This window comes from Fukomys damarensis, unplaced genomic scaffold, assembly GCF_012274545.1.
Source record: "Fukomys damarensis isolate Sample0158 unplaced genomic scaffold, DMR_v1.0_HiC HiC_scaffold_4, whole genome shotgun sequence".
NCBI lineage: Eukaryota > Metazoa > Chordata > Mammalia > Rodentia > Bathyergidae > Fukomys > Fukomys damarensis.
The window spans coordinates 71,090,780-71,117,000 of record NW_022900916.1 but is presented as its reverse complement, the minus strand read 5'-3'; the positions used below and the strand labels follow the sequence as shown (position 1 = coordinate 71,117,000).

The 26,221-nt window shown below is 37.9% G+C and overlaps 1 protein-coding gene across 5 annotated transcripts in view; it reads right to left on the bottom strand.

The window, feature by feature from the left end:
• Positions 1-26,221, bottom strand: part of Tut7 (terminal uridylyl transferase 7) — a 59,452-nt gene that overhangs the window by 12,528 nt on the left and 20,703 nt on the right. For 4 of the 5 annotated variants that reach the window (XM_010605503.2, XM_010605504.2, XM_010605501.3 and 1 more), the window contains 16 exons: positions 24,025-24,177; positions 21,163-21,343; positions 18,845-19,869; positions 18,327-18,477; positions 16,812-16,898; positions 16,068-16,168; positions 14,510-14,567; positions 9,278-9,381; positions 8,347-8,436; positions 7,857-7,970; positions 7,611-7,688; positions 6,811-6,988; positions 3,846-3,893; positions 3,677-3,768; positions 2,099-2,214; positions 450-775 (listed from right to left, as the gene is read on the bottom strand). In XM_010605503.2, coding sequence (XP_010603805.1) covers positions 450-775; positions 2,099-2,214; positions 3,677-3,768; positions 3,846-3,893; positions 6,811-6,988; positions 7,611-7,688; positions 7,857-7,970; positions 8,347-8,436; positions 9,278-9,381; positions 14,510-14,567; positions 16,068-16,168; positions 16,812-16,898; positions 18,327-18,477; positions 18,845-19,869; positions 21,163-21,343; positions 24,025-24,177 — 2,902 coding nt within the window. Of the gene's footprint in view, positions 1-449; positions 776-2,098; positions 2,215-3,676; positions 3,769-3,845; positions 3,894-6,810; positions 6,989-7,610; positions 7,689-7,856; positions 7,971-8,346; positions 8,437-9,277; positions 9,382-14,509; positions 14,568-16,067; positions 16,169-16,811; positions 16,899-18,326; positions 18,478-18,844; positions 19,870-21,162; positions 21,344-22,170; positions 22,252-24,024; positions 24,178-26,221 lie in introns of those variants that run through there. The other variant, XM_019204739.2, reaches the window with a different exon arrangement.

Genomic DNA, 26,221 nt, shown 5'->3' with positions numbered 1-26,221 from the left:
TTTTTTTTTTTTTTTGCAGACAGGATCTTGCTATGTGGCCCAGGCAGGCCAGAACTGCGGTCTTCCTGCCTCAGGCTCCCAGAATGCTGGTATAACAGGCCTGCGCCACCACACCCAGTTTTCTGTTCCCTTCCAATGCATGTGCCTGCGTGTACAAAAGCACAAGTGGCTGACCAGTACAGAGCTGTATCCTGAGGTAACCGGCTACTGTCTCACCAATGGCTGACAGTGCTTTGATTTCCAGAGTTCACGTGCAAGTAATAAAGCTTAAGTGGTGCTTTTTTCTTGGTTACTGAGGCCACATTTACAGACAATGGGAATGAACAGACTTTCGTAAGGCTATAAGTCTATTTCTTAAAGAAATACATATAACTAAAATAGGAAAAAACTCTAGTAAGATTTTCCTTGAGATGTCAGTGCAAACATCAAGCTGTGATAAGTGTCCATACCTGGAGAGACTTTACGCTGTGGACATTCTTTTCTAATGTGCCCTTCTCTTCCACAAATGAAACAGCGCTTTTCTCTTAAGTCTTTATTGTCCTGCTTCTTCCATTTTTCCACAGGTGGCCTGAGAAGCTTCTCCCTCCCCTGGTCAACAGCTGCCCTCACAGTTTTGGCTTTCTGAGCTGCACATGGCACAGACTTATCTTCTTTCGCTGACACCTCCCTTTCCGTGTACTTGTTCTGAATTTCTTTCTCCTCCTTGCTTTTTTTGTCTTTGTTCTCAAGGTATCTTTGGTGCAGAGTATCTTCCTGATTTCTCCGTCTTCTGACTCTGTCAAAGACATACTAGTAGGAAAGAATCTAAACAGAAACCTAACAAAATATCATGATATACCAGTTATAGGAGATAAGTCATGAATATAAGGCATCAAAATGAAAGCCAAGAAGTGAACAGACTTAAATACATCTCTATTCAGAAACTATAGTATCCCTTAGTATCCATGGAGGGTGGTTCCAGGGTCCATGGATGTGCAAGGCCGTATACAGAATGGTATGGTATTTACATGCTACACACACCTTCCTACATATTTTAAATCATCTCTATGTTCTTATAATACCTGATATAACAGAAATGCTAAGGAAATGGTTGATATATTGTCCTTTGTAGTTAGCAATAAGAAGTCTGCATATATTCAATATGGATGATGTATTTTTATTTCCCAAATATTTTTGATCTGTTGGCTGAATCCATGGACACAGAGGGCTGACTATATCTCAGAGCTTAATGTCCACCTGTATTTTATAATTTTTGAGTTTTCTGCATTTAATTTTCAAAGCTGCACTAGTGCCATAAAACCACCTTTACAATGAGTGAAATTCTTTAATGCCTGCTTTAATATAATAAAAGTCAAATTATCTGTGGGATGATTTCTTGAACAGAAAAGATAATGCATTAACATTCTTCACTAAGCAGCAGAAATTTGATATCAAATAAAACATTAAGAAACAAGGTTGGGGAATGTAGCTCCATGTGAAGGTCCTGGGTTTAACCCCTATTACACAAAACAAAACTACCACTACCACCCAAAATAACAGTATATCCCAAGAAAGCCACCAAATCTGATTCCTCTGCTCTTCCACAAACACCACCAGGAGAAAGTATGCTACCTACTTGTAGCAATTATTAAGATTAAGTAGTGTACAAATGGAGGGCTCTATACTCCAAGAAACCATGAGTGGGCACAGATCCCAACATTCTACAGCAGGGCTACTGTACAAGAGACTGAGATCCTGGCAGGGGCTGAATGCATTACTTATGATGGAAATGACCCTGGTATTTCTCCCTGCTGTGAAAGGTAGACCCTTTGTTTCCTCTTTTCTTCTTCTGTCCCTACTGGAGAGGCTACTTAATGACAAAGGCCAGGACCAAAATCAGGGAAGAGGATCTGGCCTGGAAGACTGATAAGTCCTCATCACTCCCTAAAAGCTATGTTTCAATTACTTAATACATTCATTTTTTAAAACTCTTAAATCTATCTTAAAACTGCTGGATTTCAAGCAAGTTCATTTTCTGTTACAAAAGAACCATATTTTAAAAATAAAAACAAAAAGGTGGAAAAAACCCTCAAAATACTGCTTCAGAACATTTGCTTACTTTCTCCTCATGGGACAGTCCTTCATGAAGTGTCCAATTTTCCCACAAATTCGACAGCATCTATCATTTGGGGCCAGCTCTCCTTCAGTTAGTACATCTGGATCGAAAAAGTATTCCTAGGAGATATAAAGACATAGAAGCCTGAATTATTAGTGTGATCAGAAGAGAAAACATAAGACATGAAAAGAGTGATCTTGTATCTCAATGTCTAATTTTTTTTTTTGGTGGTGGTACTGCAGACTGAACCTAGGGCCTCAGCACTGAGCCACAACCCCAAGCCTTTTATAGTTTTTTTTTTTTGTACCGGGGATCAAACGCAGGACCTTGCGCTTGTGAAGCAGGCAACGGAACCACTAAGCCAAATCCCCAGCAAGCCTTTTATAATTTTTCAGACAGAGTCTCACTAAGTCATTGAGTTGCCCAGGGTGGCTTGATCCTCCTGCTTCAGCCTCCCAGAGACATTAATATTTTTAATAAACACTGTTTACAGTGGACTCATGAAATTTGCAAAGGTTATATTCCTACAGCAAAATTGTGAAAAACTGAATTTCAGATATGGTAAGAAAAATGCTTATTTTTATGGTTTAAACCCTATTCTACATCTCCTGCAGTTATAAAATATTGTATTAATAAAGCCTTAGAAGGCACAGGGCATTTTGGTGGCATCTTGTGGATCTAAGGCCTTTAAGAATGAAACTAAGAACACTGGAGATAGCTACAGCCCTGTTATGATATAGGAATGCTGGTGCATCTATCTGCAAAGATGAATTACAGGGCAGTAGCCAATCAACAGGAAGGAGAACCAAATAACACTCATATTGGTTACTTGCAAACCTCCTGCCAAAGAAACAATTGCAGAAGGTATTTGTGGTTTCTGTGAAACTGTGGGGATTTTCACAAACAACTGTTAGTTAGGTTCTAAGGAGAAATCTGAGAAGGGCTGAGGCTGTGAACTCTGAACTACAACTTCACAGGGGTATACCACATGCCCAGTTCCAGAAAACACATAGCTCTCCAGTACAGGTAGCACTGTCAGTCTTCTAGTTCCATAAAGTACATTTACTGTTCTTTGCAAGAAGACTGCAAAGCCTACCTTTCTATGAGGGTAGGGTGTCAAAAGGCATGCACTGTACCTGGATGGGGCTGGCGTGAAGTTGAGGCTGGTGCAACAGTAGTGCCACCTATGAAGGCTAGCACAGATCACCAGCAACAAAAGGCATCAAAGGGGAAAAAACAAATTAACACACTTAAATACATCTTTTCAGGTATTAAGGATATAGTTTTTCATCTTCAAAGTTGCTCTAAGGTTGCTTTGGTATGTGCTATCAAGAAAAAAAAAGTGAAAGTAACACTATTCATTCCCTCACCCAAACTCCACTTATGACTATTTCCCCTTGTGACTTTCTAAACAGAAAATTCTTCAGAGATTAATTTACATTATAATCACTTATATTGGTCAGATTCACCAGAATGCCAGAGTATATACTACTGAAGTAATGTATATAAACTAGACGCCTAAAATGTGTCCAAATTATGTGCTTTCAATATTGTTTTCTGGCATTTCTAACAGACACTTACCATTTTTGAGGGGTAGTCCTTTGGAAATCCTTTGACTGGAATTCCAAATACTCTTCTACCATTGATAAAGGCTTTCATTATAAAATTTGTCACTACAAAGAAAAGAGTGAGATCTCAAAATGGATTAAAAGGAAAAGAGACTACATTAAAATTTAACAAAGTAACTTACTTTTTCTTGATAATCCAGCTCCAAGATTATGATTCAAATCAAAAGGATCTAAGAAAATTAAAGGAAGCAATAAGATAATCAAACAGGAAATGTCACTATTCATCTAATAAGTTAGGTCCATAACAAAAAAACACAACCTACTTCCTTATTGGTAAACGTATTAAATGACTGCCTTTTCAATGAGCATAAAACCCATTAATACAGGCAAGTAATACTCCTAAATACAGTATACAGGCGGTTTTTCCAAAAACTGCTCATTAGAAAAGAGTGCTGCTTTACATTTAATTCCTTATAAAATTCTTCATATTATGAAATGTCTAATTTTGGAAATAATGTCTGGAGAAGACACATAAAACTGACTGTTATGAAATGATGCCAGTTTTGGATGCATATAAAATATAAAAATATATTTAGAAACATTTTAGCCCAGAATGTTTTGTCTTGTACAGATCATGTCACATTAGAAAGCAATTCATTATAGAAATCAGAGATATTTATCAGGTAGGTAAATTAAAGCAACAGAAAAATATACCTATCCCAACAGCACGTCAATAGAATACAATTTCCAGCAGACTTCATATAAAAAAATGCCAATGGTCTTAAATATCTGCATCTCAAATATCTTAGCTAGCTTTGTATGTATATGATGTGCTTTGGAATGGCATTTGTCAGACAACCCAGAAAGTGGTAGGAATGATGAAAAGCACAAGGTGTCAGAGACAGATATCTATATTTATATAGTTTACATCTGTATCTATATGGTCTGAATGGTCTCATGAAATAAATGGGAGTACAAGCACTATTTCTAAATCTAAATACTATTTTACAGATGATTTAGTATTGCATACAATGATTCATAATTTAGGCATCATGTGTTGATATTTAACTATTTCGTTCACATCCCAAAACTGATAATGATGAAGGCAAAGGGAAAAATAATGAACTAATCCTTTTGGGGATCCCATCATTCAGAAAATGAGTGACTGCCTGCACATAAAGTATTCAAAAGGAGTGAAGATGTAAAATGTGGCACCTTACTCCTTGTCAATTATGCTTCTAAGAGACAATAACAACTAACTTCTATGGATAGACCAACAGTTCATTGGAGAATAGGACTTTCTCCCCTTAGTTTAACTTATGACAACTGCCACAAGGAGGTTATCTTCTTGTTCAGTGGGATTCTGGTTTTTGCTGGTTATTTCTGTGGGTTTTTGTGGAGGTATTTTTGGTTGTCTGCTTGGTGAGGCAGAGATAGTACTAAAATATTAAGATATTGTACAGTTAAAGCATTACTACTGTTATTGAACTTTACAGGTCTAGAAGAGCCAGTTATATAATTATAAATGTTTTCTTTCTAGTTTAGCCTATTACTAATAGTTCGTTTGAAAGTAATTTAAAAATTAAAAGCAAAAGACAATAAGGTTTCTAAAATTAAACACAAAACATTAGTAACTTGTAGACCACAAGAATCTATGATAAAGGAAAAAAACTGAAATTCTTTGTTTTGACACAAGATTCTAAAAAGTTAAATTCTCTTTATAACCCAGAGTGATCTGAGTTTCATTTTACAATGCTCACAGCATTAATTTTAATACTGCCAAAAGTCAGACATAATTATGTTAACTTAGAATAACCCATGTCAATTAGGTGATAGGTGTATATTTAAAAAATAAAAGAATTCCTATCAAAATCAGGAAAATATTTCCTTAGTCATGTCTCAGCTCATTTTACAGCATTTTATTTTATTTTATTTTTGGTTCCGGGGATCAAACTCAGGACCTCGCACTTTCAAGGCAGGCAGCAGAAACACTGAGCTAAAACCCTGGCCCTTTTTACAGCATTTTAAACTCCATTTTTGTGAAAATTAAAACCCCATAGGCTGAAATAAACAATCAACTGGTAAACATTAATGGCTCAAATGATCCTTGCATTTAGTGAAAAAGAAAAAGCCCTTTTCCTTTGGTGACAATAACTGTGAACATTTATAACTATTTATAGGTAACTTCCTTTATCAAGACCAAATAAAGAGCTGGGAATGGTAATGCACACCCGTGATCCCAACACAGAGGCTGAGGTAGAATTGCTGTGAGTTCTAGGCCAACCTGGACTACACAGTGAGTATCAAGGCCACCACAACCTACATAGTGAGAATCTGTCTCAAAAATCCAAAATCAAAACCAAAACCCAACCAAACCCAACTCAAATAAAGATCTTGATTATTCACTTTTTTTTTTTTAAAGACAAGAGTCTCACTATGCAGCCCAGGCTCGTCTCAAACTCACAGCGATACTTCTGCCTCAGCCTCCCCATTACAGGCATGCGCCACCATGCCCAGCTCTTGAATATTCACTCTTGATGGTATTCTCCAACCCTGAATTAGAGGTTTTATTTTACAAGTCCCACTATCTTCTTGGTTTTTAAAATAAAAGATGATTCATTTGAACGTAGAGGAAAAGGGGAAGAGAGACATGGTAGACAGCTACTACGGATGAGTAGGGAGTGTTCGAAAGGGGAAATACTTGTGGATTTGTCTGCAGCTCCTTTTATTGAGATCCTTGTCCCATGCAGGCTCCAGGAATATGAGTGGCTCCCTGGCTCACCTTTCATGGTAAACTTGGATTTCTTCTTGCCACGAATTTTCCCTGTCCTTGGTGGGGGCCTTATGGACAGGTTGTTTCAGCTTAAAGATTAAATAAAGGGGTTGCAGTATTTTGGTGCTGCCTTGCCTTATGGCTCCCTCTTCCTGTATGCATCTCTGAGAGTGAAAGAACTATCAAGGAGAACAAAGACTTTCAGATTTGGAAGAGGGCCCCACAAGAGGGCATTAATCTTTAGAATGGAAACAGTCAAGTCAGGCTAGTGTGGACAAAGGTAGCTCAGAACTGCCCCAGAGCAACTGTGTTATGAGTGTATGAGCAACACTCATAGTTTATATTCCTTACTCAAAGTCTGATTTTATTGGTACCTTCAATAACAATGTATTTTGAGGTCCACTGTTTCTTAAAAGTCGTAAGCAGGCTTTTTCTCCTGATGCTAATAACATGTTCTTTAAAGTCAAATTCTTCTGTGTAGAAACGAAGAAGTCCCAGCCACAGCTGCCCAACAGATTCTGTATTTTTCCCATATTCTGGCCAATAGATAGGCTAGAAACAGAAGGGAAAAAGGAAAGACATTACACTTTAAAGTGTTAATCCAGATATTCATTTCTATCTTAGGGAGTAAACTTGGGCTTACTTCTCATCAACCTGAGTTTCAATAAATAAAAATGTAATTATATGACTTTTTCCATATTTTAGAATACAATATGTTAGTTTATTAATCTCTACTGCATGCCTCGGAGATAGGTAGAACTCAAGAGCTCAGGACATCTCAGAACATTAGTCAGAGGATCTAGAAGGAAGTTCTAAAAACCTTGATGATGCTTAGGTTACTGGGTCTCTCTGTAGCCATGCCAAGGCTGTCCAAATTCCTGGTACCAAAACTAGAGTAAATATTTGTTCCTTTGGAATAGTTACCTAACCATATGGAATTATTAGGCATGAAGAAATACTGGAACAGTGCCTACATAATGCATAATGCCTAGAAACTCACCTGGCTTAAGTGCTACTTTCACTTTAAAAGAAACATCTGTAAATGCTAGGTTTTTTGGGTTTTTTTTTTTTACTATTACAACAGAAATATATACATGAAAATATTGTTACTGAACATCTACTGAAGCATAACACAGCTAAGTATGTAGAAAATCTTTACTCTTAAAATACGTACCAGTTCATCTATTTGATCAAAAAAATAAATATTCCAGCCATCAACAAATATTTCAGGTTTCTTTTCACCTTTGTACATCTGAAATTAATTTTTAAACTATTAGTAAGGTTTACAAACTTAAGCACTGACACAAAAACTTCTAGGAAAATAAAAGTTTAACTACAGGAACCACAAAATTCAGAGAAGGAAAGGGCTCAGAGAATAACCAGCTGTACAGAGGAGAAACGTAGCTTCTTCTCTGAATACCTCCTGCAGGACAGGAATGACTGGCGGGCTCCGCTGCTGGAGGAAATACAGCACCATGAGAGTGTATGCGTAGGAGGACAGGCTGCCCCGGGAAGCATCGCCAATATCGCACATCTGGAGGGGAGGAAGTGAGCAGAGAAAAGGTCACCAGGGCTTCCTGCGGAGTCTGCAGCCATCCTATTAGCACTAGAAGTGAGGGCTCATTTGAGAACTAATACAAAAAAGAAAATCACATTTTCAAAGCTTTTAACCTTTGTGCCAACAGAATCAGCCAACCAAACTGAACCCAACAAGGCAGGCTGTTAGTCACAAGTAAGATCAGATTATCATGTCAAATCTAAGATAACAAATAGTTAGCTTTATGTAAGGCTTCCCAACACAGGAAGCATCAGACATGTCTATTGTTCATCAAAAAATGCAGGCATTATATTTTCAGCAATGTTTGAAGATGTAATGAAATTTAGTGATAAATCACAACAAGCATACTCACCTTTGTAAATACTTTCATAGTATAACATAAATATTTTACTCTAAGATCAATAGCTGAGTAAGCAGATAAAAGTCTTGTGTTATGAAGGGCCTGTTAAAAAAGAAATTACACTTTAAGGCTACTGGATAAAAAAAAACATTTAAACTGGAATGTTCTTGAAAGGCTTACACTATGATACAGTTTAAGATATTAACTTGTCATTCCAAAGACAAGCCTTGTTAATGTGCCAGGTAATGATGAAGAATTATAAGTAACATCTGACCTTATGACTTCCATTATCTTTGTATGTGCTTAGCCTGAAATCTAGAAAATAAAAGGCTATTAAAATAAACAATCAGCCCCTATGAAGTAGATGTAAGTTTCCTTTTCCTGCCTCTTGGCATTATTTTAAATAAATGCCCTTAGGGATCAGAGAAGCCCCACGAAATGCTGATGGAAACTCGAGTCTACAAGAGGTAGAGGCACCTGGATTATATCTGAAAGGGTGTCTCCAAAGAGACACCCTACCCCAAATTACAACAAACTCCAAGACAAGTTAGAGCCTACCGCCCTGCATGGTATCCTTTGTTATGTTCTAAGTCTTGAATACCGCCAGGTAAGCACTTAAAAGATTTAAAGATAAAACTTTTTTTTTTAAAGTAGTGCTCAGGATTTAACCCAGGGTCTTTACATGGAGTTACATTACCAGCCTTTTTTTTAAATTTTGACACAGGGTATTGCTAAATTCCTAAATTACACAGACTGGGCTGGAACTCGTAATCCTCCTGCCTCAGCTTTCCAGAGTTCTGGGATTTCAGATATGCACCACTATGCCCTGCTCACAAGTAACTCTTGAAAAAATAAACAAGAGGAAGTGAATGGCTCATTTGAGAGTTAAGACACAGCCATTTCTCTTAATATCCTTTGAGAAAAAGCCTGCAGAAAATCTTACCAATGTGTTATACAAACTGATATCCACTTCCAGACCACTTCTCAAATGGAAGAATTTCACAATTGGCACCTTTGCTGTTGTAATAGGTAGGATGTTTCTCAAACCTAGGTCAGGAAATACAGACAATATTAAATATGGCAGCTGGGGATAAATGTAGTTCTTATGCTAATGTATCAAGATAAAAATGATGTAAACCTAATTTTAACTTGTTTTACTGAATTCTCTAGGACTAGTGAGAGAATTATGCTATTAACAAGCATGTGGAAAGGCTCTTCAGACCAAGTTTACGTTTGCATTACAAGGAATTAAAAGTTGGTCACTATCCTGCAGGAACTTACTAGATCCTAAGTGTAGGTGCATGCTACACTTAGTTTACATGGTGTCCACAGGTACATGCTAGTCTGACGAACTGACTAATACAGACTCTGGACCACACAACACTTACTTATTTTCTTCATAGGATCATATCTAATTTGGAGAAAAGCCTACGGGAAAATCACATGAATTCACACAAAAAAAGTTATTCACCATTGAGACAGAAGTTATGGAAGTAAAACAAAGAACTCAACTTCAGTGGGAGAGAAGGGGACTGCCTGAGCTAGGATTTGAAAAAGAGCAGAAGTTGAGGGATGCACTGGGCAGAGGAAAACTGTACACACACAGGATAAATGTCCGAAACAGAATGCCACACCTGGGGAACTTCCATGGAACTCTGCAGGCCAGAAAACAGACCTGAGAGAAAGAGATAAGAGTAATAACAGATGAACTGGGGATTTAGCTCAGTAGCACCATATCTGCCTGGCAAGCCCAAGGTCCTGAGTTCCATTCCCAATACCAAAAAAAAAGTAATAACATATAGGGAAGAAACTGGGCAAACTCAAACAGAGACACTTATTATGTGTTCTGCTAAGAATTATGCTTACAGACACTGAAAAGTCAAATGGCAGCGGTAGGAAGCCACTGACACATCTACTTCCACAGTGGCCCTGGCAATGGAGAGACTGGAGGTACTGTAACAGAGGCAGAATGACCCCTTATGAAAAACATCTAGGCCTAAATGAACACAGTGGCATGGGAATGCAGAGCTGAAGCAAGAATTCTGAGTGTATCTACAGTGCACGGGAGGAGGAGCAACGGCGAGAGGAGACCTTGTCCTGAGCACCAAATGTGAGAAGAGCGCTTCACAAACATTATCTCCTAGGAATCAGCACCCTTACGGAGGACACATAGAGGCCCAGAAACTCACCTAGGAATATGGAGCTGGTAAACTGTGCAGCTGAACTCAAGCTGAGACCAGACAGCTTCTATACTCCTACGGAATCAAGTCTAAGTCAGGCTAATGATCATTACACTCATTTTGGTGATTCCAAGAATGCCTGAGTCACGAAAGAGGGTTCGGGTGGAAGGGCAGATACTGGTGGTGCTTGCAGCAGAAGGGAGGCAGTAAAGATAAAGATGAGTTAATTCGAGAGGCTGGAGTTTGAGTTTCTTCCGGGAGAGTTAAGTGTGATGTATAGAAAACAGATACCATATTTCCCATAAATGTAAGGCCTAGTTGGAAAATAAGCCCTAGCATGATTTTTCAGGGTGTTCAAAATACAAGTCCTGCTCCAAAAATAAGCTCTAATTAAGATCATCAGTCAGACTGACACATTTACTACACCTGTTGCCAATACACAATGAATGTACTGAATTATAAAATATTAATATATAATTATAAATAATATTGACATTAATACTTTAAACAAATGATACTATAAATTAAACTAAGTACAACGTGAGACTTACTGCCAAATGACCAGAGTACAGACACAGGAATAATGCATGCCCTCAATAATGAACAGTCATGACTGTGTCTACTACAAATCTTCATAATTCAATGTCTTGTGTTGTAATGATTGTACATAATGCACTTGTGTTAAACATTTTCTGAATTCTGGTGCCTGCAATTTTTTTTTTTTTTTGCTTTTGTGTGGACTATCATTCTTAACTGTCATCATTTTTGTTGCCACTCCTGTCTCGTTTATCTTCAAATGATTTAATGGAAGCTTTGAGAAGCCAGCCTGCAAGAGGTCATGACTTGGATGAACAATTCATGGGATAAAAGCACTGACAGCTGTATTGCCAATGCACTTAAGAGTTGCATACGTGGACAATAAGTGCTCATTTAACGACAGCCCTATTGCTGCTGGACATGAGCTTGGGGCCGGTGTTTCTACAGGAAATGGAGTCCCAAGAAATTCAGACTGAAATTTCTGTCTTGGAGGATTGTGATGATATTCTAGAAGATAATGTGACTGTATCTGAATAAATATAGACTGTTGTACAAAAATAAATGTAGAATGCTGTATATGAAAAAGACATTCCCTGAAAATAAGGCCTACTGCATCTTTTGAAGTAAAATTAATGTAAGACCCAGTCTTATTTTCAGGGAAATCTGGTATACAGTGGTCACATCACAGAAATTAGGAAAAAAGAATGTAGATGATTGAAGGTTTTTCAGGAAAACCGGCCTGTGTAGGGATAGAGGAACTCTAACTCACACTATGGAGAAGAGTGATAAAGAAGTCCATCTAGTGACTATATAGATCATGTCAGGCTTGGTATGGATGTTCAGAATGGGATGCTCATAAGGCTGAACGAGCACACCAGCAGCAAGTGGGAGGCCAGAACCAAATCCACACAGCTGGGGCTGGGATGTAGCTCAGTGGCAGAATTTATGCTTTGAGTGTGATCCTTAGCAATGAAAAGCAAAAATCAAAAACCCCACAGAATCTGACTGCAGAATTCTCAACAGCTACTTTATTGTTCTGCCTTTAAATTACACAAGCCATCTCCTTCCTCTTCAGGAGTTTAACATCTTTATTATAATATAGTACTCATAAACCTGTCACCTAGGATTTATTCACAGCAAATCATCCTGGTTCTTTTTTATCATTCCAAAGGTTCCCTTTTCAGCCCGCATTCCTAATTTCTAGTACCTGAAATTAAGGTTTAGTCCTCGACCTCTCTCTAATGATCCTTTACAATATGTTTTATTTTTCATAACAGTCTCAGTGTCTCTCAGGCGTTGGATGCTAAAACTTTTATTTTCATCTTAAATCCTGACAACTTCATATTTTTAACTGCTTGCTGGGCTGCTAACTCTTGAAAGGTAATACTTTCATAGTGAATCAAATACTTCCAAACAGGTATTCACTGCAAACACTCCCATTCCTCTGATACTCAGATATCGGCCTCTAACCTTATTGCCTACCTGTAGGTACCAAATTTTTTAAAAAATTCCCTTTGGAATCACTCATCTTTTAACTAGCAATCTGGCTAAGCCATTTTTCCCTGATATCTGTACTGCTCCCTCCCTAAGACAGACTACATCACTTGCCCAAATATCTTATGTCTTGCTTCAAATGAGCCCCCACCAAGAAATTTCAGTGGCTTCCAAATATCTACACTTCACCTTATCTCCTATTTCCATTTGGAACTCCTCTCCACATGTATCAATCTCACTATCCTTTAAAATACACTACCATAATTGCCATGTTCATATCTATGCATGCTTAAGAATGACTTTTCTCATCTTGGAAAAATTATATCATCATCATTGTCATCATCACCATCACCACCACCACCACCACCACCATCACCAGAGATGAGAATATACCCACCTTTTCAGGACTGTCCCTATGTGACTCTTTCTCATAATCTCTCCCCTCAGAAGTTATTTAATTCTCAGTAGAGCCTGTATTACTCATTTGGTGATAGGTGAATACTACCAAAATTTTACCCCATTTGTGAGATTATCTTATTTCTTATGATTTCAAAGCTAAGGGAAGACTTATGTAGATTTCTTTTTATTTTTCCACTACTCTTAAGTGCCCTACACCATGATGAGTAAACAGTATGTACCCAAGCAATGTTTTAAATATCATCCTCTACCTGTTAGTAAGTTCTTGGCCATGTAATCTGCATTTATGCCTCTGTGTGTCTAAGTAATTCCCATCTAGAGACAATCTGTCCTGAACATGCTTCACCCTTGAGGAAATACACAATGAAGAACCCAGGGAGAACAACATATCGAGAACAAGTAATAATCAATGATAAAACAATGAAATTGTGACAACATAGTTCTTAAATTTCTTTGCATAATCTTTGAAACAAAAACAAAACAAAAAGAGCCCACGTGATCTTTAGAGGTAAAATTTTCTGGAAAATATCTTTTCAATGACTAAAGCAAATTATATCAATGTACAATAAAAAAATATACTCAATGGTTAATTTTCATTGGGAGTACATCAAAATTAAGAATTTTTTAAATATTTAAAAAATGTGGTAGTCACTTTATTTAAACTCCTAGAAAAAACCAGGGACACTCAGAGTATATGTCTGTGAGTATACTTGGCGATGCTATAAATTTAAGTCTACTACTGACTGAAATGTAAGAGAGCTTTGTCACAGATAGACTAGATCTTAAGTTACACAAAGGTATAGTATTGTTTACTTTCAATTCCAACTCTCAGACCATAGTACTTGTGAAAGTACATTTTTAAAAGATGCTTTTCAATGTTTAGAAGCCCTCACAGCTGCCCATGACAGCAAAAAAAAAAGTGCCAATGGAATTTTAAAATATGTTAATGACATCTGTGCATGATGTACAGAATCCACACTTTACAGCAGCAAATACTTAATAAACCACCCAGTTCCATTTTCTTCATTTATTAATAAAACATTCCAAATGAAGCCAAGTCACTGCTCATATTGCGATAGTTTGCTGAGCAAAAGAGGAACAAACACAACCCCCATGTCACTGCGCATGGCTTTTAGCAACTCCCATGCCTTGATTTACACATTATCAATGGCAAATGATTGTAAAACTTTCTTGCCTAACGTGCTTTGTCCCGAAATAAAACAGAGCCAGGGACACTATGCACACAAATTATCACCAACTCCTCAGCCTTTCCTAGTTAGTTAAAACAACAATATAGAAATATTCTATAAATGAGCAACTATATAGCTTCATTACCATTAACAAATACTAAGTACGCAAAACACTAATGAAAAAGATGGAATTTTCTTTGAGACAGGGTCTCACTGTGTGGTTCATGCTGGTGTTGCAATCACTGTAGAGCCCAGGCAGGCCTTGAATTCATGGTGATCCTCCTGACTCAGCCTCCTGAGAGCTAGGATTACAGGCACTCAGAAAAAGGAAATATTTTTATAAAGTTTCAGAGGTACCTGAATGTTTCCTGAGGACTCTTGCCAATTCTTCAATAGTTCTTACACAGTCCAACCCCTGCAAGAAAAATGATACAAATGACTGAATCAAAACTAGAGGATGGGCTCTTTAGTTTCTATTACCTTCAGAAATAATTAAAATAATTTCAACTCATGCTATGTACATTTTTTCCCTCTTAGCTGAGTATCAGTATTTATGGGAAATAATCTGAAGAAACAAAAACTGTTGCACAGCCTACATCTGGAGGCGCAGTAAAAGCTAAAATTAATCAGGAAGCCCACCAACCCACAGCTTCCTGAAAGCCTCTGCCCCTTGGGTGAGGACCTGGGTTCCTTCTATGTAACTCTCCCACTCAGAAGCACCTTCTGACCAAAACATGTAAGGGGAGACTTCACTGTCCCATCTTACTCATTCTGGGGAGACCTTCTTTACCATTTAATTAACAGTTGATGACTTGGAGGCGGAGAGCAATTAAACACATTAGTTCTCCACAGGACTAGCCAAAACTACAATGTACCAAATTAAAGTCATATAACAAAGTATTTCAAATAAATCACACTTAAAAACATTTTTTTCTGCCTCTATCAACATAAGATCATTTTATGCCTATATATATCCCAAACCATATTTGGAATTTGACTTGAGAAATACCCTCAAAACTAGTTTATAAAACAAAAACAAACCCACTGTAGCATGCTGTCATCTCAGCTACTTGGGAAATAAGGCTAGAAGATCACAGGTTTGAGGACAGCCTAGGTACTGGGGATATAGCTCAGTGTTAATGTGTTTGCCCAGCATGCAGCAAGCCCTGGGTTCAAACTTCAGTACCACAAATAAACAAACAGGGACTCAGCACTTCTCTGAATTTACCTTTGTATAGTTTTTATAAGTGCCTTCATAAATGTCCAGAGATGGCAAACTTGTTTTGTGGACCATATGGTCTCTGATACAATTATTAAATTCTGCAGCCACAGTGTGAAAGAAGTCACAGGTGAAATATAAATGAATGGGTGTGGTTCTATTCTATTCTATTTATAAAAACTGGCTGTGAGCTCATCTTGGCCCCCGAGCCACAGTTTACTGACCCCTGACCCAAATGACTGTACACAACAATCCCTGAAGCAAGTGGAACAGATTTTTTTTTTTTTAATTTTGTAGATTTGTACCAAAATCCATGTCTCTGGACTATAAAGTCAGCATTCATATCACTTACCACATTGCCTGCCTGATTAAAAGAAATTATGACAACTCTGTATGGCTGTGTACACCCAAGTCAGTCTAGTAGCCAGGCTAGCGGCGCAGTGGCGAAGCTAGTTTGGCTCTGTGGGATTCCCCAATGTGACTTTCCAATCTACTTTGACTATAAATTGAAGGTACAAGGCTTTCTGCTGTTCACATTTAGCTCTAGGCTTCTCAGTATATTTGGGTAGAGGGTGAACCACATTATACACACAGTTTGCCCTGATAAATCTGGAAAATACCAAGCTGTGCTCTCCCCATCAAGATTGGTCAAATCACATGGCTGTGGCAAAGGCAGGTTTTATGTGGTCACTGTACCTCAGCAGTTTCATGTCCATTAATTGTCATACAGACGTCAAGGTCACTCTGTTTGAACCCAAATCCATTTTTGGAGGAGCCAAACAAGCTCAATTTAGTTCCTGTTAGGGATATATGAAAAGTCATAACTAATTACCTGAATATATTTAATTTTTGATCAAAACGGCCCTCTCATGAATCAAAAGTACCCAGCTGGTAACTATCCTAGCTCATAACTGTTTGCTTATAGTCATTTATTCTAAAACATTTTCTTTTAAAGTTTACTTTCACTAAATTCACAAGTTATACACACCATGAAAGACTATCAGGTACCACTTTATTCTTAAATGCAAGGATATTGCAAAGAAAATATAGATAACCGCAACATTTTTAATAATGTAAGATTATTATTTTTTAAGTAAATGTTCTTTTTTTCTTTTTCTTTTTGGTACCGGGGATCAAACTTAGGTGCTTGCGGTTGTGAGGCAGGCAGTGGAACCACTGAGCTAAATTCCTGGCCCAATAAATGTTCTTCTTAAAGATGTGAACTTTAACCATAATACTAAATAAAATTCACTTGTGGCATCTGCTAGAAGAAATCCTACACTGTTAATGTTTTCTCTTAGTAAACTATGATTTGGCAACTAACCCAATCATCACCAGGTCATTTCATTCTCAGAATTAATATGTTCTATAATAGGTCCTTATTTGAAAGGAGGGTCATATTATCTTTCTTTCCTTACAGATATTTAAAACATTACTTACCCGGAAAGTCTTGTCTTATGAAATTCTCTAGGTTTTGTCGAATATGTTCACGAGCCTGCTCTTCTGAAGTATTTGGAGAAAAATCCTCTAAGATAGACACATGGGGGGGGGGGGGGAAAACATTCTTTGAAAACACATACACACAAAAAAATGCTTTTTTAGAAAGTAAAACCTACAAGGTTGAATAAAAAACCCTAAACTTTATACCTTCTCAATAGATAGCATTAGCAATATAAAATAAGTAATGCATTTTGCTTGCTTGCTTTTTTGGTTTTCTTGAGCCAGGGTCTTGCTACGTAGCCCAGGAAGCCTTTAACTCCTTATATATCCCCAGGCTGGCCTCAACTCTGTGACCTTTCTGCTTCAGCCTCCTGAAAGCTAGGATTACAGGCATGAACCAGCACACTTGGTTTCTCCAGTAAAAGTCTGTCACCAAAAAAGTGTTCTTGAAATGGAACCTAATTTGGACAGAAGCTCAGCATCTGAGTTTCCAGAGACTCCCAGGAAGCAAATATAAAACTGTGTGACTACATTGATATAGTTCTTTTTTTCCCCTTAAACTCAAGAGAACCTACTTTTCTTTTATAGTTCTTAACTGCCAAAAGGTTCATTTAAAAATTCACTGATAGATAGCTGGGGAATGGTGACACATACCTGGAGATTCAGTTACCTGGGAGGCTGAGACAGGATCATTTGAGCCTGAGTTCAAGACAAACCTGGGCAACACAGGAAGCCCTGTCTCCAAGATGGAAAACAAAAAAGTCCCAAAGAGCTGGTTAATAATAACACTCATCTTGCACAGATTGACACCTCAAGATGCAGCAACGTGAAGCATCAAACTGCTGCACTCGAAGCAGTGGAATGTCCTTTAGGTGCTGTCTCTGTAGAACTTTAAATCTCTCTTACACTAGTGCGTCTCAAACTGGTTTTGTGTTCCATAAATGGCTGTTATGCAGGCTATTTATCAATGTTAATTAAAAAGTATTCCATGCTCAAATTTTGGAAATGTTAAACAGGGTGAAAGGTCCTTTACCATAACTTGCTCAGAAGCCTTTACTACACTAATGTTCCCTAGAAAGCTCCTGGGGAGATGGCAGAGGAAAAATCTATACCCTACTAGCCAGGAATTGCTTCTGCTTATGCATTATTAAGTATACCTACAAAAACATTTCAAGGAATGGCAGTTGGGAAATGCTAACAGAGAACTCTCATCTTAAGACCTAAAAGAAAGGGCTGAGGAGGGGTGGTGTTAGAGCTATTTATCAGGTACAAGGCTGGGGGTTGTAAATCCTTGCACAGGGTAGGAAGGAGTATGCTTTAAGGACCTCCTTCCCTTCCTGTCTGTCTTTCACAATGAACTTATTGAGTGTCCCAAATGATACAGCTATGACATAAAACACTGTTGATACCATGGATAATGAATAGTGCTTAGAGTGCTAACAGGACAGTGACTGATGCTTCCTGAGTAAATGGCAATCTACTATTCTGACAAATCGAGAGATGCAAATAACTTACTGTAACACTGGATGCAAACTTGATCTAGGATATACGAAAACTTGGGTGTTAGTGGTGGCAAAGGTTCCAGCTGGATTCTTTTGAAGTCTTCAGGACAGTCCTTTTTCAGATGGCCTTCTCGTTTACATAAGTTGCATACTACTGTAGGAGACTGCAGGAGTATGGGAAAGTGAAACAAGACGTATGACAAAACTATTTGCCAAATGAGGGGGGGGGCTAGATTTTTTTTTTAAGCACACAATGAAGTATAATATATAGCCAATCCAAATGATCTGGGAGATGGGAATACCCTTATGGTACAGTAAGGAGAAAAGGGTAGTTACTAACAGTAGTACCTTCCTTCTTTGTAGATTGCCGGAAATCTTAAGAAAGGAAGTGGAGGATCAAGTGATGGTATTAGGATAAAAGACAAATATGTTAACTACAACCAAAAGGGAGTCTTATTCTGGTATTAAAGTTGAAATTGTATGCATTAAAGTGATCTAGTCTCCTAGTTTTCTAACAATGGTACTGATTACCTTGCCTTTGGTGAAGATAAGTTTACTAAATTCATAGACGAAATCAGACTGATCCACAGGTGAATTTTCCTCTTGTACATTTTCCTCTTTAAAATTTATTTTATTAAGTTCCATGAGTAGAGCTCCATCTACATGTTTTCCACATTCTTTCAAGTCTTCATGCTTGGTAGAGTCAACTAATTCATCCTCCTCTTCGGACAGGGCGCCCTCATCCCCTGACCCAGTGTAGGTGTTGTCTAACTCATCTTCATTAACAGTGCCATCCCCAGCTTCCCCTTGGTTAATGGTGAGTCTGTGTTCCTCCTCCTCTTCCTCCTCCTCATCAAACAGAATTATTTCTGATGTGTGGCCTTGGATTAAAGAGTCTTCCAGTTGACTGACACTCTCTATACTTTCTTCAGCATTGGTCTTGTCATCTAAAGTAGCAAATCCATCACATTTTTTAGCCACAGCATCTTGGATGTCTTCTAACTTCAAAGCGCCATCTGTCTCACAATTATGTGTACCACCACAGGCTACAAGCTCTCCACACCGACAACTGCTTAGACTTTGAACAGGGGCAGTCAAAGGACACTTGCCTTCCCTTTCAATTTTCTCTTTCTCATTTTTACTTCTTCTTTCTAGTGCCTGGTCACAGCTTGAGTCTTCTAGATGGATGGTGATGTGCTCATTTTCCACTTCCTCTGCGGGTGGGCTTCCAAAGCTTTTTGCCATCTCTTTAAGAGACAGTGGCTGTGCCTTTCTGGTATTTGTAGTTGAAGCGGTAGTAGCACCAGGACTCTGAGCCAAAACTGAGTTTCTGAGCTTGTCATCTTTCGGTTGTACATCTGGTTCATAATTTACTACTTCTTTAGAATGTTCTGAAATATGTGAAACTGGGCTCAGAGGCTTTGGAAGACTGGATTTTCCAACTGTGTGTGGAAGAGCAAAATATTTATATGTTGTCCTTAAACAATGAAGGATATATTCAAACACAGGTTGATTATTTAGGGTCCTTGCCACATTTCTCTTAACAGAGTAGGGATCTGTAATAAAAAAAAAAAAAAAGAATCATTTCATATACTTCTATTTAATGCTTTAAAAATTAGCCTGTTGCAGATAAAAACACGTAGCAAATAAATAACAGTAAAATTTATCACATGCTTTAAAAAATCAGAGGCAGGGAGTGAGAAGATACAGTTTAAGAACAAAACACAATGTTTTCTGAAACATCAGTTCTCTGAAGAGAACATGTCCTGCTCAGAACCAGTACCCCTTCCCTATTTTGCTGTGTGACTGGGAGGTAGGACAGACGACATCAGTGTGGCTTTCATGCCCTCGGGAAGAAGGTCTTCCGGCAGGCTTTGCAGCTGAGTGCTCTACTCGCCCTCAGCCAGCCCTGCGGTTTGTCGAGCTTACCTCCACTCTTCTGCCCTGGGAAGCCCCATCACTGAATTGGCTGGACTGAATTTCTGGGGCGAGAGGGAGGCACCAGGAGGAGACACCACTTCTCTCAATCTTTTCTCCTCCCCTAGAACTCCAGCAGGTTAGGCAATTGGCCAGAAGAGCTGAGCCAGAGAAACTGCAGGGGAGGGTTTAAAAATGTGAGATCCCCATGACTCCACACAGAATTTATGCAAAATGCAAAACCCTCTTATGCAACATAAAGCTTGAAAAAAAATCAAGCAAAAATAAAGAGAATTCCATTGAGGAGATTCTTTAAATTATTTAAAGGAGGAGAATTAAGATTTCTAGAGGGGCTTCAACCTCCTGACTTTGCATAACTGAGAAGACCTAATCTATCTGAATGACGTGTACAGGGCACATTACTTTGTCTTTGATACAATGATTTCAGTTCAGCAAGACTTCACTAAAAAAGTGTTTTCATGAGTAAGTTACTGCATATTATTTCAGAAATAACAATTTAGTCTCTTTATTAGAGTGATATCCAACTAAGAATATCAGTTTCATGAGAAGAAAGTTTTTCTCGCTCTGTAAAACTAAACATCAAAATAATCCATGAAAGGAGACTATGTTTGGAAATCTATATATGAGAACAGTAAAGAAGAAAGGGAATTCACAGATCACTGGGAACAAATGCTAGTTGTAAAGCAGGGACCCCACTAGCCATTATTCAGTTACTTAACAATTAAGGCACTTAACCCAGGAAGAACTCTTTTGCCCCTTAGAAGGACTCACTGTTACAAATGCAAGATTATATTTATTTTACCTTTGAGGTCAGGCCTACCCTTACAAGCAGGAGTTGAAAAGAGACTGAAATAAAAAACATGCTGTTAGACTGTGACCTTAAAAAAAAAGAATTAAACATTTTGAGATACCTTCAATGGCAATGCGCTTTTTGGGCCAATCTTTTGATTCCCGAGATATTGATTCTTTGACACGGATACTTATCACTAAATCAGCCAGATTAAATTCTAAAGCATAGAATCGCAGCAACTCCACCCACAGCTGCCCAACTGGTACTGAAGGCTGGTGTTTTACTTCAAACATTAAAGACACCTATTAATAGCAAAGAGAACATACAGATTATTTCACAAGTCAGTTCAATCTGAAAAACCAGAGATCATTCAAGCATCAAATTAAAAAATCTGAAAAATCTTAGCAAAGATATGAATTTGACAAGCCACCTAAATAAATCAAATTAAAGGTTCTATTTTGCTTGTGGTGAATAAATAGCATTGCTTTGCTGCACCCCTGGGATCAGAGTATTTTACAGTCCAGCAATAATCATAGGAATAGAGAGAGCTATTTATTTCCTATGCAGCACATCTAATTCTGATTTCTCACAGGAAGAGGCCCACACAGTTTGTTAATATTCTCAGCACGGTCCTCTTCCTGTCACTGCTCCTGGAGGGCACTTGTATAGATATGGACACATAGCTAAAGGACAGAAAAAGGAAGAACACTCCTCTCATTGGCTGGATATGATACAAAAGCACACTAAACCTGCTGGTGGCAATTAATTTTAAAGTCAAATAACTCTCAATAACAAAGTGATACTAGTTCTACAATCACAGACCTTTGACAAGTTAGAAGTGAACACTTGGTATAATATATTGGAATATTTATAGGACTTAGGGGAAAAGAAAAGTCCAAAAAATGACTCTGCCACTTCATATTTCTTCGTTGCTCTGAAACTTGGCTTGTCCATTCTTAGACTAGCAGCACGCAAGAGTGGCTTTTTAAAAAGTTGGCTTTGGAATTAGGACAAGCTTAGTTTGAAATCCAAACTCTGCCAAGTACTAGCTGTGTATAATCCTGGTCATGGTCTATGACCTGTCTATGACCTGTTTCCTCATCTGAAAAATGGGGATAACAGTACCCACCTCATAGGGTTGTTGGGAGGACTGAGTGAGATAGTGTCTGTAAAGTGCTTAGCACAGTGCCTCGCACACATTGTTCAAAAAATGGTCGCTATCATTATCTGCAGAGTAGGGACGGTACCACCTACAACACAGGACAGTTACTGGATTAAATCAGAAGCAAGGGAAAGCATCTGGCAGACTCAGCTGCTCTCTGTATTTTTCAGTTACATATAGTCTTTTTAAGTACAAGAAATCCATACATCATTGAAACATAATGTCACACTGTGAGATGCGCTTAGAGGCAATCTAGCTCAGCTCACATACAGTACTCATCACAGATCACACTGCTCCTCAGGGCAACTTGATCACAGGCCACATGCAACTTCCACAATGTCTAGAACGCACTTATTTTCACAAGTGGCAGCATAATCTCTCCCATAGCATAAAAATGTAAAACTAAAGCAGCAAGTGGACTTACAGCAGTAGCCTTTTCTTCACATTATTCCTATCACTTACACTGAAAAAATTTTTCCAAGGTATACAAATTTGTCTCTGATCAGTATTTATATCATGCTTCAAAATAAGTAGTATTATAGTTCATTCATCAGTAAATCTCAACCACAAAGATTCTCATCTGCTGGACTTACAAGGCAGAACTGACTGAAAATGGAAACCGTCTAGGTCCCAAACAATACAGTTGAGGACACAAAGAAAACTCCAAGAAATCCAAAGTCTTCTGTTTTACTTCTTTATCCATGGACTTTTTCAGCTTTACAAAGAATTTTTTTAAGCATCTCACAAAATGACTTGAAAGTACTGTAACATGGAGCTTCAAAGACCTTCAAAATATTTAGCATACTGGTACTTAAACTGTTTTTTGGAAAGTAGAGAACATTTCTTTTTCAGGTAAAGGAAGAATTGTAGCTAATATCTGAGTGCTTACCACATACTTGGCACTGAGTTAAGCATTCTATAGATCAGTGACCCTAAGAGAGGCACTAACGGGATCCCCATTTCTAAGGAGGAAACCGGCGTAGGAGGGTTAAGGAACTTGCACAAAGACACACAGCTAGGAAGTAGGAGAGCCGGAACATGAATTCACACATTCTAGCTTCACAGCCTGTGCTCAGCTGGAACTCTGAAGAGAAAAAAGATAAAAGTGGTGCTATGCTGCTGGCAGCAGCACTGCATAAGGATTCTGAAAAATGTAACTGGAGAATCTATGATTCACCACTGTCTCATTTCAAGCATGAGGAGCAGACGGGAGCAGTGACAGGACACTTCATTGTAGAGCTGGTACTGCAGTCCAGGTCTCAGAAATATTTTGTGGCTATTACTGTCACTTTACTCCAAAGGGGTTACAGGAAAGCTCATGGGGTCAGGGACCTTTCACCATTTGGGGACAGAACTCTATTCTTATCATCAGTATAATTACATTGCAGATTTTTGTTTGAAACTCTACCAGCAATTCTTTATGTATAAATTGCCCTGTGCAACCTTAACAGTACATTAAGTCATATACTGTTTCATAGTTATTTTAGTAATTTGAAGTTATCTTTCCATACATTTAAACTTCATAATACCACCTGAGACCTGAGCTCTTTCGAGGACAGATAAGGATTTACCTCTGAACTCTCAGTATCCTTCCAAGGGCTCTGTACATGGAGGAAACCTCATAAATAAATGGACTTTGTGATCTAAATTTTACCTTTCTTCACTAATGGTCTATTTTTAAGGGACTGAACAGACTAGGACACAAAATAGCCACCAAACAGATAAGACAGTTAAGGAAAGAAGACAGGAAGACTAACCCATAAGCTCCCACTTAACTGATGTAAATATCAATGGTAAAACCAGTAGGGAGAGATAACAGACCTTCCCCCTTCTGACAGGCATTTCTTTTGATGCCTCTTCCTTGGCTGTGTTTGTGTCCCCTGCAGCATTATCCGTATATTCCCAGATCACAGAATCATCCTCAATGTCTTTAAGGTTGAAGTTCCCTAGTTTATTTAATGAGAATCCTTCAACCTAGGAAAAATTAGACAATTGCAAGTTAGAAACAATTTTGTATCAATTAGAGCACATTAAAATTGTGGAAGAAATGAAAAGTTAACATAGTTCATTGAAAACACATGTATCATTTATGGACTATCTGACATAACAAATATAAAAATATTTCAAAAAGTGAAATATAAGATATTGATTTGCAAAAGAAATGCTAACTTTGTGAAGTAATTATTTTAGCAAATATTCTGGGCTGGGGTGCAGCTCAGTGGTAGAGCACTTAGATGGAATCACAGGAGGCTTTTGGTTCCATCCCCAGCATTGTGGGGGACAGCAGTGTGGCCTGAGTGGTTACAGCTGTGAGTTCTGCAGTAAAACCGATGGGCCCCAAATCGAAGCTCCCTCATGTACTCTGGATAAAACATACTTTGTTTAGGCCTCCACTAAAGAGATGCAGTTATAAAACTATACCCTCTCCTCCTTAAATAATTTAAAATATTATTATCCTGGATAAGTCCAGAATTCCAAGGTACATTTTGTTTTTGAGACAGTCTCACTATGTAGAGTTCAAACTGGCCTTGAACTTGTGGCGACCCTCCTGGCTTAGCCACTGAGGCATATGCCATCACATTCAACCCAAACCACATGCTAATAATGAGCATTAATGCAAAAGAAGAGTCTGGGTTCAAAAGCTCTGCGAAATGTTGAATAGAGCTGATTGGGCCTCTATTATACAATGGACTCATCCTAGTGTGACCTACACTGGATAATGAACAGACTAGGCCATGGGAGGGTGTGACATGCTAACATGCTGGCCAAGCGCACCTCCATTCCACTCAGGCCACACTGCAGATGCATCCGCCTCGTTCAGGTGCTCCTCCAGGGTCTTCTTCTCTAACTAGCTTCCTATTTCTCACTCTTTCTAACCCACTTTGTTTTTCCTCAGAAACATTACTGCCCCTTGATAGGTACTTATTAATCCATCCACTGGATGGTAATCTTGAGGGTGAAAACTTTGTTTTTTTTCAGTACCCAGAATTACAGCTGGCCAGGGTAAAATCTCTGTAAGGACTGTGATGATTTATGGAATGAAAATATTCTTCCAAGCAAATACCTGAGAAAATACAAGGTGTGGCAAATGCTTGTTAGAACTACGTATTTGATAGTTCCTTCAAGTTGATGATTTTTTGGTTTTCTTAATGAGGTTTTCTGAATAGTTAAGATGCTAAAGTTCGATCAAGTTAAATTTATCAATATTTTTCTTTATGGACATATTTCACATTTTTATTGTTCTGAGAAATCCTAGCTACAAATATCATTCTGGCAGTTTTCATTTAGATCTTTCACTAATTCTGAGTTAATTCTGGGATATGCTGTAAAATAAGTTTAATTTTTTTTTTCTTTACAAATACCCAGTTCTGCTATATCATTTACTGAAGAGATTTCCCCCTTCACAAAGAACTGCTTAGGCACTTCTGTCAGAAAGTGACTAGATTAAGTCTTTTTTTTTTAATTAAGTGTTTTAATCCCTGAAGCCTTGGTGTATCTCTACATTGGCCTATGTCTTATTTCATTCCTTCAGGATTCAGTTTAAAAACTTTCAGGATTCAGTTTCATTCTTTCAATATTCAGTTTAAAAATCTTAAATATCTTGTCTTAAATTTTCTTAAATATTGTACATTTTCTGGCACTATTGTTAATGTTTTTATTTAATTATTTTGTTTTGAGAGAAGGTCTTGCTAAATTGCCAGGTTGGTCTTTAACTCACAGTTCTCCTGCCTCAATCTCTTGGAATAGATGGAATTAAATAGTTATGCCACTGTTTCTGGCTCAATAGAATTTTTTTTTTGGCACCATGGAGCTAAATCCCTGGCCCTCAAAAGAATTTTTAAATCTTCATTTTCCCATTGCTTGCTGCTAGCATATAAAAGTACAATTGACTTTTATATATTAACTTTGCATTGTATGGTCTTATTAAACTTATTTTCATTCTAGGAGTTGCTTTGAACTTTTCTCATCATTGTCCATTTAAAAAAATGTCCCTGCATGCGGAGAAAGATTTACTTCT